The following is a 13,160-nucleotide window of genomic DNA, read 5'->3' on the forward strand; positions in this document are numbered from 1 at the left end:
TGATTCTCACTCAGTTCAGCTGGACCTGTCGACACCCTCCCCGGTAGTGCGAGGCGCCTCCAACTAAAGCTGGAAGAAAAAGAAAAAAAACATACACACAGTCGGTTTGACTCTTTTTGTGCCTCTAAAGCCGACATTTCTGCTTTGAGGATTCAAAATCTAACGATAATTGAGATATTGCTCGGGTAGTTTCAGTGTTTAAATCACTTCTTAAAGTAGAGCAAAGACTCGGAGCTACAAGTGAAGTAAGTGACAGAAAGATTAAATACATAAAACTGATATTCACACTGAAGATGTGTTTTTAAGAGGTGCAAACAAACATATCAATAGTCACCACTACGAAGTAAACTCTTTAGTAATGCAATTATTATTCATTCATTTATATATCATGTTATTTTTGATCATCACACTGATATTGATCTGTTCATATTGATAATAATGACTCCGCATTAGCCACTATTTGATTTATTGTGGTTTGTTACTGTGACCACTGGAGGGCGGTAAAGACCTTGAATACGTGAGTTTCTAGCATCAAGTCAGACATACTATTAATTCAGAATGCTGCAGCACGAGTACTGACAGGAACTAGAAAAAGAGTTTACATCTCTCCTGTACTCGCTTCTCTGCATTGGCTCCCTGTAAAATGTAGAATAGAATTTAAAATCCTCCTCCTCACCTATAAAGCTCTTCATGGTCAGGCCCCTTCATATCTTAAAGAGCTCATAGTACCCTATTACCCCACTAGAACACTACGTTCTCTGAATGCTGGGCTACTTGTGGTTCCTATAGTCTCTAAAAGTAGAACAGGAGCCAGAGCCTTCAGTTACCAAGCTCCTCTCCTGTGGAACCAGCTTCCAGTTGTGGTTCGGGAGGCAGACACCCTCTCCACATTCAAGAGTAGGCTTAAGACATTCCTCTTTGATAAAGCTTATAGTTAGGGCTGGATCAGGTGAGTCCTGAACCATCCCTTAGTTATGCTGCTATAGGCCTAGACTATCGGAGGATTTCCCATGGTGCACTGAGCTCCTCTCTTCCTCTCTCTTTCTGCACTAATTCATGTTCCATTACTGCATGTTACTAACTTCACTTCTTGTGCTTTTTCGTCTCGCAGGTTCTTGTCGATCCTGGTGGAGCCTCCTGCCATGGTCCTGCTAGATTGCCATTACCAATACTGTTGTTGCTGTGCACCTGTCTGTCTGTCTGTCTGTCTCTCGCTCTCTCTCTGTCTCTCGCTCTCTCTCTCACCCCAACTGGTTGAGACAGACGACCACCCACCTAGAGCCGAAGGATCTGTCCTAGGTTTCTGCCTTTTAACAGGCAGTTTTTCCTTGCCCTTGTCGCCAAGTGCTTGCTCATGGTGGAACTGTTGGGTCTCTGTAAATAATGTTATAAAGAGTTCGGTCTAGACCTGCTCTATTTGAAAAGTGTCCTGATATAACTTCTGTTATGAATTGGCGCTATACAAATAAAATTGAATTGAATTGAATTGAATTGAATTGAATTATATTAACACTTTCAGCTAATACCTTCAAAATAAAATAATCCAAAGAGGATTCACCATTAGGAATCCTAATATGCTGTCCAAGTATGTAAATTTAAACATTTATTGTTGGATGTCTGTTCAAATGCAACAGAGAGCTGTGTTGTACATAAAAAAAGAAATAAAACAAATTACTATCTTAAAGAATAATAATGATCAAACTAGATAATCTAAGTGTCCTCAACCTTGTTTTTGTCCTACGGCACCAGAAAAAAACAAATAAATGAATCCTACTACAAGTAAACAATGACACTTGGTGTAATGGATGCAACATACTCAAAACCAGATCCAGCCAACATCAGAGCCACAGTGCCAGTTGTTCTAGTGTCACTCAATAAAAGTAACAGCAGGTTGGAACTGAAGATGTGTAATGATCTTTTAATTTTACATCCTAAAACCTGTTAAATATAACTGAACAATATTAGTGTGTGAATACTGTGAAGAGGATATGGTGCTACTTTGTGTCCTCTGTCACACAATGGAAAAATAATGAGAGGTGGGGGGCAGATGGATGCAGAGACCAAACAAAAAAGTTATGTATCAGTTATATCTCTGATGCTGAATATCTAATATAAAGGGAAATACTTCAACTAATTTACAAAACCTCTAAATAAATTCTTTATAGCCAACAGCTGAATTGCATTTTTGAGGATATTCTTTCCACTTTTTGTTGCATTACTATTTTCACCACTACAGGGGTACTAGTATGAAACATAGAAGATAGATTTGTCTGCCAACAAACAAAAGAAAGTTCAATAAAAGTGCACTACATGTCATTCATTACCACGTGCCCAAACTGCAAAAGGGTTTTCTCTACACCTGTGGGTGGCAAAACTGTTTCTGAAGTGCTGTTAGTTCCCTTCCTTAAAGTGTAAAACTGGTCTGACAATGACCGAATCTCTTGAGAATCTGCTAAACGAGAACGAGCATGCTTCCTCTTTCCACATATCAGATACCGAGAGGTATTTCACATTTAAAAAACAAAAACAAAACAAGAGACAGAGTTTCGTTTATTTTTTATTTTCTATAAAAGAGATGAGTTTATTCAATGATCATAACAGACTGAATCAGAGACCTCGATAGACCACTCACATACCAAACGATAATCGAGGAAAATGTTTCAACAGAACCCCCAAAACAGAACAAATGTAACACAAAATAAAATACCTGAATAAAGCAAACTCTCGGCTGAGCTGCGGGTCAGCACATTCTCTGTAGAACTCATGGCACATTATGTCCAACAGTTATTGTGAAAAGGAAAAAAAAAAAAAAAAAAAAGACTAAAAAGGAATGAAGTTTTTTTTTTTTTTTTTTTTTTAACCCTTTCAAAAACCAGTCTAATAAATTCTATACTCATATATGGTGGACTTCATAGAAATAAAAAGGTGACTTAAGCACAGAAACAAGTTCTCCTGAAGTACTGTTTATCTGTTTATTCTCATCAATAGAATGCTTATCTACATCGGGGAACATGCCTCCTGCACCACACACTTTAAAAGTTTTTAACAAAAACAAAAAAAACAAAACAAAACAAAAAAAACACACACAGTCACACAGCCGTCCAAATTTACACAGTCACACTCACAGACCAGACTCAAACGCTAGTGTGGCAACGCTGAAACATATCTACCTAAAATATGCTGATTGAACAAAATGAGAAAGTAGTTGTCAGATGTGTACACTCATAGAAGTCCAGCTAAAACTAAATTTTAAAACCCGAATATTGACAACGGGTAAAATATAAAATGCTGTCTTTTCCTTTTTTTATTATTTTTTTTTTTACACAAACTCTTTCAAAAAATCTCCCCCCCATTCAAATATTACACCACCCAGTCCTGACTCGCCCCCTTTCTAAACCCCCTCGAAGTGTAATATAAGCCAACGAGAATTGCAATACAATACAGGCACTGGAGAAAAACACCATAAGAGACAAGTGAAGAGGACGAGATGCATTCGGATTTCAACCCATCCCCAATCCAAACAATGTCTCCAAGAACAGCATTATAACTCACATCCACTATTATTGAACAAGAACAAAGATATAAATCAAAACTGTTTTTTTCAGCATTTTCCGTTTCTTAACTTTTGTAATTGTTTGCCTTTTTTATTTTGTACTGTCAACAGTGTGCCCTCAGTGAATTAGAAGACGATTTGATGCAAAAAAAAAAAAAAAAAAACCTAACTGGGAGCTCCTTTCAGTCCCTTCAGCTATTGTTACTAACCTGATTCAAGTAACCGCTACAGAAAAGGTGTCAAGTGTTTGTCTTAAAGCCCCTGACCGTCCACTTTCTGCCTCGAGCACTCGGCCCATTGACGTTTGATCAAAACCTTTAGGTAAGATCGAAGCGCACGCAGCGGGAAACAGCAAGGGGCTCCTCATCTTCTCATATCTTAACTGATCCAGTAGTGTGACTGTTGTGAACAGGCCAATAATATGGACATTTTCGAACATATTGTCTCAAAGTGTAATACAAATAATGGTGCGACACTTGTAGTGAAATCATATTCCAACTAAAGCTCAGAAACGGTTGGACCTTTCCCTTCTTCTGCTAGCAAATTCCTGTTGTAGTTTGGAATGAAAAATACAAGGCAGGATGAAAACTTCAACTGATTCTGTCTCTGATATATACTTGTTGGAACTATGATAATGCATATATTCAGGGTTTTTTTTTTGTTGTTGTCACTAGCTACCTATCATGTTTTAGGACAATTAATTTAGCATAAAAGATAATGGGTTGTTTGGCATAGACATAGGTGGTGGAGTGTGTTGGTGTGAAAGACCTAAATAGGAAAAAAAAAAAGAAAGATCCAAAATAAACAGTTATTGTAGTATAAGAAAATACTTCTTTACAGTAGATACTAGATGATGAAAAAAAGGTCTGCACAGCTCCTACTTCTGGTTGTAAATGTTATTGGTTTGTCCATGTGTGCAGGCCACAGAACATAATGGTCTGTTTAGGAAACAGGTGTAAGGCAAACTGTACCTTCTCTGCTGAGAAATATACATGATTTACAGTATGGAAGTTGCCCCCAACCATTTCATGTGTTCACTTACAACAATCAAAACGAAACAGAACATAAAAGACCAGTCTTCTTCACCACCTCAGACATCTGGCAGTTTCAAAACACCTCTGCGCAGTCTGTCAGTACATTATCAGAGCATTTTCATAGATATTGGGATGTCTTTACTCTTGAAGTTTATTGTTGCGCCCACGCACGCTGTAAGTAGCAAGTGTGACAAAGGCAACTGTGCCAACAGGGGTCCTCTTTCTCCTGTTATGAGATATCAGGCAGGCAAAGCCAAATTCCCAGGAAATGACATCCGAAACAATGAGACTATCTCCGTGTGTTGCGTGTGTTCAGTCCGCAAGGCGAGGAGGAGGAGGAGGGTGATGGTGGGACAAAGCAAGCTGTGACTGCCCGTCCAGCGTTTGTACTCAGTCCCCGAGGGCCCGTCACATCTACGTACAGTCTGTGCCCCTCTGTGGTGCGTGGTCGCCAAATCTCTCTTTAGAGGAAGTTTACATCATTCAAGTTTTTTTTCTTTTTTTCTTTTTTTGCAGTTGCGTTTCAGTTGCTCCTCTCCTCAAAACAGGTTCTCCTCAAAGATAGCCATTAAGTCACTTTGGAAATTCATGTCGATAGTTGCTGCCATCTGGAGAGAGAAAAGAACCACTGAGCATTTCCTTTACATTCATTCCTCCTTATAATACTCTGTTATTGCTTCTGTGTGTGCTCAACTTGAGATCTGTTGTTGTAAACTCACTTTGTAATTTACTATAATTTCTATTACATGGCAATTTGGCATCATTAAACTCCATAAAACTAAAGAGTGCTTAAGATAATTATCTCACCGCTTCTCGCCGCCTCCTCTCCTGCTCTCTGCGACGCGCTAGCTCCCTCTGTTGGTCTAGTGGGTTCTGTGTGGCAGCCTGTGGCGGTGTGGGGGGTTGAGGAGGCTGCTGAATGGGGGCTGGCTGGGGCTCCGGCTGCTGCTGCTGCTGCTGCTGCTGCTGCTGTTGTTGCTGTTGTTGTTGCTGTTGCTGTTGTTGTTGTTGTTGTTGTGAAGGAGCTTGGATGTGCTGCTGCTCCATACGCCTGCGTGGCTCTTCGTGAACCCTTCTGCTTGGCTCCATGATGTCCTCTTCATCTCGGCCCCTGGAAGACATTCAGGCCAATAATTCGGTGAGATACTTTTCACTTTGCTGTATCGGGTTCACAACTATGTAAGAGATATCCTTAGAGCTAAATCAGGTGCCATTCTAGATGTCTCACAGGGAGATCTCTTAGAAACATACAGGGTTAGGATCTGTGTTTAGCTAAAGGAAACAGCTATTGTCTAATGCACAGTAGAACTTCGCTCTGTTTTATCCAGTTAGAGTCTATGGTGCGTCAGCCAGTGGAACATGCTTATCTTTTGTAGCCCAGCTGTAGAAATGATAGATTATTTATACTCACTGTATGGAGTGAGGGAATGTATGGGTAATAAATAAAATGTACAGAAACAACTGCATGATGAATGTTGACAGTTTATGCTCCCTTTGATGCAGTGAGTGATATGTGTAGTGGAGTTGGTTAGTTAACTGAGGCACATCTGTGGCACAATAAGAGTAGATGCTCATATATAGTCTCTGATGCCAGCTGCTGAGGACTGACATCACACTCCACCAACCAATGCACTGATTCTAATATTTTCTGGTTCAAATATGGACATCTGAAACAACCCCTCCTGCAGTCTTTAGTTACTCATGTCTTAGTTGCTGCTGTGGTCCTACAATATGGCCACTAGAGGGCATAATATAATATGTCACCTCATAGGGTTTCCTGTGTCTTATTTATCATCTGGCAACCCACACTAAAACAACTGCCCTCATCCAAGTACATTTTAGTTTTTAATTTATGCCTGGTGCTGTGCTTTACATGTGGAAACCTTAACATTGTTGATGTTATGATACAATATCCGATTTCTTTAGGTAGTTGAGGCTCTTTGAAGGTTTGCTCAACATGTAATTACATGAACCCAACAGAGGGGATAAAGTCCCTCCTGAAGAAACATTGCAGCCCTCTTTTTTCTCCAGTCTTCTTTCCAGACAACCTTACCGTAGTTTGTCCTGCTCTCTGCGTAATCTGTCTTTTTCCGCCTGCTCGGCTTGGGCCTTCAGGGCTTTCTCCCTCTCCTCCTTCTCCCGGGCAGCACGACGGAACTGCTCAAAACTGTCACTCGATGACTTCACTGCAGATAAGGGCGTAGATGTGGACTTTTGTGCCAGGCTGGCCCATGAGCCCATATTCTTCAGTTTCACATCCTGTGACAAGAAGAGGAGAGTCACATTAATGATCAATCACGAGCCAATCAAATATCTTGCAAGATGCAATCGCATAAAGTTCCTATACAAAGAAATTAAAGAGATGTACGAGATTAAAAAAGCGACTGCACCCACCTGTACTTTTTTGGGGGCAATGGGCGCCTTGGACTCCTGCTTGAACTTATCCTTGTCTTGCAGAGAGGAGGGCGGCCCACTGGGCTCAGAGGAGCGGATTACAGGTCGTGAGCTGTCCATAGACTTCACATCTGCACAACATCAATACACACACATAAACAAACAAGCATAGTCTCAATATCTTGTGCAGCTTTTTCTTCTTATGGATTTTGACCACAGAAAGGAAAAACAAGAAGTCTTGGTACTCACTCTGTTGGCCGTGGCCTGGTTGAGAAGGTTTGATGTCAGGATGTTTGTGATGATCTGGTCTCATTGCAGGGTTAAATGGCTCTCCTCTCATCACTGGTGATGGAGGGAGTTTCTCCTCCTTTATCCCAACTTGACTCCCAGGGGGTCTCTGCTGCATCACAAGCAAATGGAGTCAAAGTCAGACACAGGCATGTGGAGACATAACGTAATTGCTGCACTAAACCTACTAAAATATTGTGTCCAACCTATACAAGTTTCTCACCTTTTTGGGTTGCATGTTGTGAGGTGGAGACTGGTGAGACACAGGTGGGTACTGGGGAAGTTGAGGGGAATGCATCATGAGAGGCGAAGGGTTGTCCCTCATGAGACCTGTCAATGGAAGGGAGGGGTGTAAATCTTCAGCCCACATTATTCATGTGTACAGTTTTTGCTTCTACAACCAGTTACGCAATACATATTTGTATGATTTTCTCAAACTCACCCGTGTTGTAAGGGTCTGCCTTGGTCGGGCGAGGGGAGGGCTGTTCTTGCTGCTGGATGATCTGCTGTGCTTTGTTGGTGGGCATGGATATCTTGTGTTGTGTTCCCTGGGACTGACCAGCTAGTCCAGGACCCTGCTGGTAGTTCAGTTGCTGCTGTTGTGGCTGCTGTTGCTGCTGCTGAGTGTGCTGCATGTGGCGGGCCTGGTGTAGAGGCATCTGTTGGGGCGGGGCCTGATGTGATGGGGCTGGCTGAGCCTGGGAATGAACAGGGAGATGTGGAGGAGGCAGCGTGGTCTGAGAGGAAAGCTGAGATTGTCCCTGGACAGACTGCAGGAGAGAGGTCTGTCCTGGTGGTTGTTGTTGTTGTTGTTGTTGTTGTTGTTGTTGTTGTTGTTGTTGTTGCTGCTGCTGCTGCTGCTGCTGCTGTTGCTGCTGCTGCTGCTGCTGCTGCTGCTGCTGACGAGCCTGCGCCTGGAGCGACTGCATGGACTGCTGGGGCTGACGGGCTTGCTGGAACTGCTGTAGGTATAATTGTACTTGGTTCATAGGCGTTGCAGAGCCTGGTTCTTCGTCATCCTCCAGCAGCATCTGGGGAGGCTGGGAAGAAAGCAAGCCCTGGGGTGTGAGTGTTGGAGGGGACATGGGCCGCTGGTGCAAGGGCTGAGGAGGGTGAAGGATCTGAGAGGGGAGTTGGTGCTGTGGTGGTGGTGCTGACTGGGGCTGGAGCTGCTGCTGCTGCTGTTGCTGTTGTTGTTGTTGTTGTTGCTGCTGCTGCTGCTGCTGCTGTTGCTGCTGCTGTTGCTGCTGCAGGGGTGGCTGCTGTTGCTGCTGCAGGGGTGGCTGCTGTTGCTGAGGAGGTGCTGGTTGCTGCTGAGGGGGTTTGGGATGAAGAGGCGCTGCCTTGTGGCTGGGTCGAGAAGGCTGCTGAGGCATGGAACTGTGCAAAGCTATAGATGCATAGTTCCAGGAAAGGAAGAAGAAAGAAAAAATATAATCTAGACTTGATGTGTGCCAATATTGAAAACTGCATGGGGACATGGGGGTTGCAGGAGACATTATTCATTTTTCATTAGTATTGGACCAGTCAAAAGTGCAGTAGCCTGCATACATTCTTACCTGGAGATGGGAGGATGGGATGCTGGTTGAGGAAGGGGTGGGTCTCAGGGGATACTGGACCAGCAGAATGAGCGTTGAGGTGTGGAGGTGCAGGTGATGAGGAGTTGCCCGTGTGGTGAGACAGATGCATGAGAGGCTGGCCGAACTCAAAGCTTGTCTCCAGTAACTGGGAAGACTCCAGAGCAGCTACAGGGGGAACTATGAAGCCTGTAGGAGATGGCTGATGGTGCTGCTGTTGCTGCTGCTGTTGTGCTGCTGCTGCTGCTGCTGCTGCTGCTGTTTCAACTGACTGCTGGATTGTATGCCGGCAGCTTGGGAATGAAGCACAGCCTGAGGAGGGCCGCTTTGAATGTGAAGATGCGTCTTCTTCCCCTCCTTCACAGATGGGCCCTTCTTCTTCTGCTGCTTTATTATTCCTGAAAATATGTGAAATAAAGATTTGGTAATGAACTTTATCCTCTTGATTATGGGCATTTTGAGTCGTCTAATATGCAGCAAATCACCTGTCCCATCAGCTTCACTGTCTGTGCTGGAGCCACTGCTCTCTGAAGAGGATCCAGTCTTTTTGGAGGTAGCCATGGACTCCACAGGCTTCTCAACTGAACAACAACAACAACAACAACAACGTGTTCATGCATTTTCATAATAAAGCATTAAATATGAAATTACTATGAGTAATTTCCTAAAGTCACATTTCTAAATGAACTAGAGAATCACGCTTCCAAAGACTGATCAGTTCCTCTTACTGGACTTACCTGGAACCCTTTTCTTCTTACTACGGAGGCAGGAAGACACATATCTCTCCAGCTCACGCAGAGTGGAAGGCTTTAGCGTCTCAAAGTCAATCTCGATCTCATCGGGGTTTGAGTTTTTGAGTGAGGGCTCTCTGGACTGGATGATATGCACTACACGGCCGAGTTTGTCCCCAGGAAGCTTGTTGATGTCAAGGCTAAGCTGCCTCTTCTCCTCGTATGTCATAGGCTTGCACTTTTCCCCTGTAGCTGATGACCCAGCTGCCCCCAGGTCATCTTCCAGGCTGGGAACTGGCTGCAGGTTGGAGGGATGACTGCTTTTCATGCCTTCCTTTTTACTACAAAAGGTAAAATACATAAGAAGGTGGATATAAAATGAGTAAGGGTATTATTGAATTGTGCATTGGCAAGCTGATGGCAAAAGAAACATCTAATGCCCAGGAGTTGCTCTAACTGACTGCAGGACATGGAGAAAGTTTACACAAATGTAAAACCTACCTGGGTTTCTTCTTGGGAACAACCTCTTTGTTGTTATTGTTACTTGTCTTGGTCTTCTTAGAGTGCTGAGAAATGGGTGTAGCATCCTGGATCTCATCTACAAGAGAAGGCATGCTTCCCTTCTTCTTATGCTTCTCTTTTTTCTTCTCCTTCTTCTCCTTCTCTTTCTCTTTTCTCTTTGGTTTGCTCGCTTGTGGTTGGGACAGGGCAGCTAGCTGCTCGTGGACAGCCTTCAACTGTACGAAGAGAAGAGACCAGTTCTCAACAAATGTAACAAGGGTTGGACTACAAATTTGCAGCCACCCTGAACCTTCTTTGGTCACTGACCTGTTCTTGGAGTTCTGCCAATCTCTGTGCTCTCTCCTCTTCAGAGTCATCCGTGGAAGACTCAGACTCAGAGGATGAGTCACTGGAGCTGTCTGAAGACGAGGCAACGTGGGCCAAAGGAGGCTGGGGCTTAACAGGGGCAGGATGGTGAAGCGTAGGAGCTGGGGCAGAAACCAAAGGCTTGCTCTCAGGTTCATCTGGCATCTTGGCAAATCGCATCTCGAAGACATCCTATAAAATGAAAAGAAACAAAACAAGCAAAGCATGATGTGTGTGTGTTTGTAGGAACACTCAAAACACAACAAACATTAGACATTTTTAAGACAGAGTTTTGTTGCAAATGTAAACTAAAACAAACAGTGATGCACTCTAATTTGTTGCTCACTTTTGAAATGGGTGCTTGTAAGTTAGTTGATACATGAAAAGATAATTGGAATTACCGACCTAATTCCCAGTAACACTAAACAGGACAGTTAATACATTGCAAAAATAATACCCTGTAACTATAAAACATGGATTACAAATATTTTTGTATTGACTATTATACATTGATAATTAATTGAAATAATGAAAATCAACATGGCTGATTTCAACTTATCCATTTGTGTCTATGTTGGTGAACTGCCTGTCATTTGTACTACTACTTTTCCTAAGTAACATTGTTTGCAAGTTAGACTATATTTACCTGCAGCTTGCGTGCCATAGCTACCACCTCGTGGTCTGGTGGATTGTATTTGTAACAGTTGGAAAACATTAATCGTACGTCAGCAGCAAACTCCTGGGGTTCCCGGTATTGCCTGTTCTCCAGCTTGACCTATTAAACACATCAAGGATAATAATTAGTTGCCATGCCACAAATCCTCTCGTTTCAATATATTATGGTACCGTTATAAACGAGGCAGTCTTCAACACACCTTGATGGTGCTGAGGTCCATTGGATGTTTGATGATATCGTGATAATCGTGTAGTCCCAGTGCATCCACATCAACAGGTTTGTAGAATGGCCAGGCGTAAGCAGCGTGTTTCTTGGACAGCATATCCCTAACTAGACTAGCACAGTAACCCAGCTGATCCTGTGGTTTGGGGCTATGACCTCCGCTTGGTCCGCTAAGTCCCATCCCCATGCCTATGTGATGCTGGGAGTCTGGAGCATCCTTCTTCATCAGTTTTGTAGGCCGGGTACTCTCTCGCCTGGGTAGTGTCTTCCCAGATTTGGACTCTGCTGGTGAAGACTCACTCAGTTGGTCATTTGCTGTGGGCGTTGTAGTGTCTGCTTTCCTTTTCTGGCTCTTTCTTTGCTAGATAGAAGTGAATATAAAGAAAGCAGACAAATAGGGCAAAATGGCAAAGAAATAAATTATTGCAATGAGATGCCAAAACTTAACCACACCTGTCTAATCAGGGCTCCAGCGTGAGTGTGACTAATAATTGTTCTAGGTCGCACCGGTGCACCTGACGCTGCCCGGGTGAAAACACAAACTTATTTCACAAGGGCATCATCTCTCTGTGTTCTCCTGTGACCGAACTCACACGCTCATGGTAGGATCATATCGTGTTCTAAACCAATAAGAGACAGAGCTCGGGCGGGTCTTTGCCTCTGATTGGCTGTGGGCCTGTTCACCGCGCTAAGTTGCGTGTGTTTAAAAATTGCCGAGCCTTGGTCCTTCGGCGACAGCATCAGACTCAGAACCAGAGGAGGAGACAACCGAGTCTGGGATAAAGCCCGGCTCCGAGACCCAAATTAAAAAGGTCAAAATATATTCCTTCAGACAGGACTGGCTGAAACAATTTCCCTGGCTGAGGTACAACAAAGGACGTAACGCAATGCACTGCGTGTACTGTCAGGAGTGCGGTCAGAATATGGCCGGAAGAGAGCGATAAAAAGGTGACCTTATGGCGTTAAAGGCAATGCAATGAAAAATTTGGGTGCACCTACATTTTGTGCTGGTGCACCTAAAAAAAAGTTGGGCGCACCAGTGCAACCAATGCAAAAAGTTAGTCTGGAGCCCTGCTAATGTTCACAAGCGTGGTCAAAAATGTGCCCACCTGCCCAAGCATATATCCCTGTGTCAATCACACTCACTTTGGTCATGGTTATAGGGTTCTGCAGCATGGGGGCAGTGCTCTGGATGGATGCTGGGGGAAGGGAAGTCTGAGCAGGGGGAGGCACAGAAGTCATGATGGGAACTTGAGGAGTGCAGTCTGATTGGCCCAAGGAGTAGGGAGCTCCAAGCTGTGGAGCATGGCTGGATAACGTTGGGGGCATGTGGGACGGCAGGGTCTGCATCAAAGGCTGGGGAGGTAGTGAAGGCGGGCCCTGCACTGGTCCTCTGGTCTGCGGTGCTGCTGAGAGGTTTGACAGACCACGCGTTTGAGGAGTCGTGGACGAAGGATCAATGATGGCCCCTGGTTTCAAGTTTAGACCTTGATGAGAGAACAAGACAATTGGATAAATATCCCGTCTCACAGAGGCCAGCTCTAAGAACATGAGTTTACAGAATAAGATAGTGTAAAGGGATAAATCGCGTACCTCCGTCTCTGCGGCCCCGGCCACGTCCCTTTCCTGTCATGACAACAATCTCAGTTTCTTCCTGAGGCATTTCTGAGACCTTTTGGAGGAAAGCCTTCTCTAGAGCCTCAGCCATTAAGACTATGTCATCTCCAGGCTGCAGGGGGAGACAAACACTCTTAGCAAAAGTGGAGGCATATCAGAATATTTGGCAATTAATGATAACAATGGCTTCAGTGTATATTA

At 43.8% G+C, this 13,160-nt stretch overlaps 1 protein-coding gene and 1 long non-coding RNA gene across 4 annotated transcripts in view; one reads left to right on the forward strand and one right to left on the reverse strand.

Annotated features, from left to right (window-relative positions):
* The first annotated feature begins 45 nt into the window (after positions 1–45).
* LOC127357118 (uncharacterized) lies at positions 46–2,827 on the forward strand. Its single transcript, XR_007882135.1, has 2 exons — positions 46–245; positions 1,112–2,827. It is a non-coding gene; the product is annotated as an uncharacterized LOC127357118 (long non-coding RNA).
* The window catches only part of brd4 (bromodomain containing 4), a 29,574-nt gene continuing 18,958 nt past the window's right edge, over positions 2,545–13,160 (reverse strand). For 2 of the 3 annotated variants that reach the window (XM_051389267.1, XM_051389265.1), the window contains exons 4-19: positions 12,936–13,071; positions 12,489–12,829; positions 11,320–11,703; positions 11,091–11,219; positions 10,406–10,636; positions 10,079–10,314; positions 9,584–9,918; positions 9,332–9,427; positions 9,079–9,244; positions 7,712–8,514; positions 7,493–7,599; positions 7,231–7,381; positions 6,982–7,112; positions 6,641–6,846; positions 5,395–5,698; positions 2,545–5,195 (exon numbers count right to left, since the gene is read on the reverse strand). In XM_051389267.1, coding sequence (XP_051245227.1) covers positions 5,127–5,195; positions 5,395–5,698; positions 6,641–6,846; positions 6,982–7,112; positions 7,231–7,381; positions 7,493–7,599; positions 7,712–8,514; positions 9,079–9,244; positions 9,332–9,427; positions 9,584–9,918; positions 10,079–10,314; positions 10,406–10,636; positions 11,091–11,219; positions 11,320–11,703; positions 12,489–12,829; positions 12,936–13,071 — 3,825 coding nt within the window. In that variant the 3' untranslated portion in view covers positions 2,545–5,126. The remainder of the gene's footprint in view (positions 5,196–5,394; positions 5,699–6,640; positions 6,847–6,981; positions 7,113–7,230; positions 7,382–7,492; positions 7,600–7,711; positions 8,515–9,078; positions 9,245–9,331; positions 9,428–9,583; positions 9,919–10,078; positions 10,315–10,405; positions 10,637–11,090; positions 11,220–11,319; positions 11,704–12,488; positions 12,830–12,935; positions 13,072–13,160) is intronic. The other variant, XM_051389266.1, reaches the window with a different exon arrangement.

This window comes from Dicentrarchus labrax, unplaced genomic scaffold (genome assembly GCF_905237075.1).
Source record: "Dicentrarchus labrax unplaced genomic scaffold, dlabrax2021, whole genome shotgun sequence".
Classification (NCBI taxonomy): domain Eukaryota; kingdom Metazoa; phylum Chordata; class Actinopteri; family Moronidae; genus Dicentrarchus; species Dicentrarchus labrax.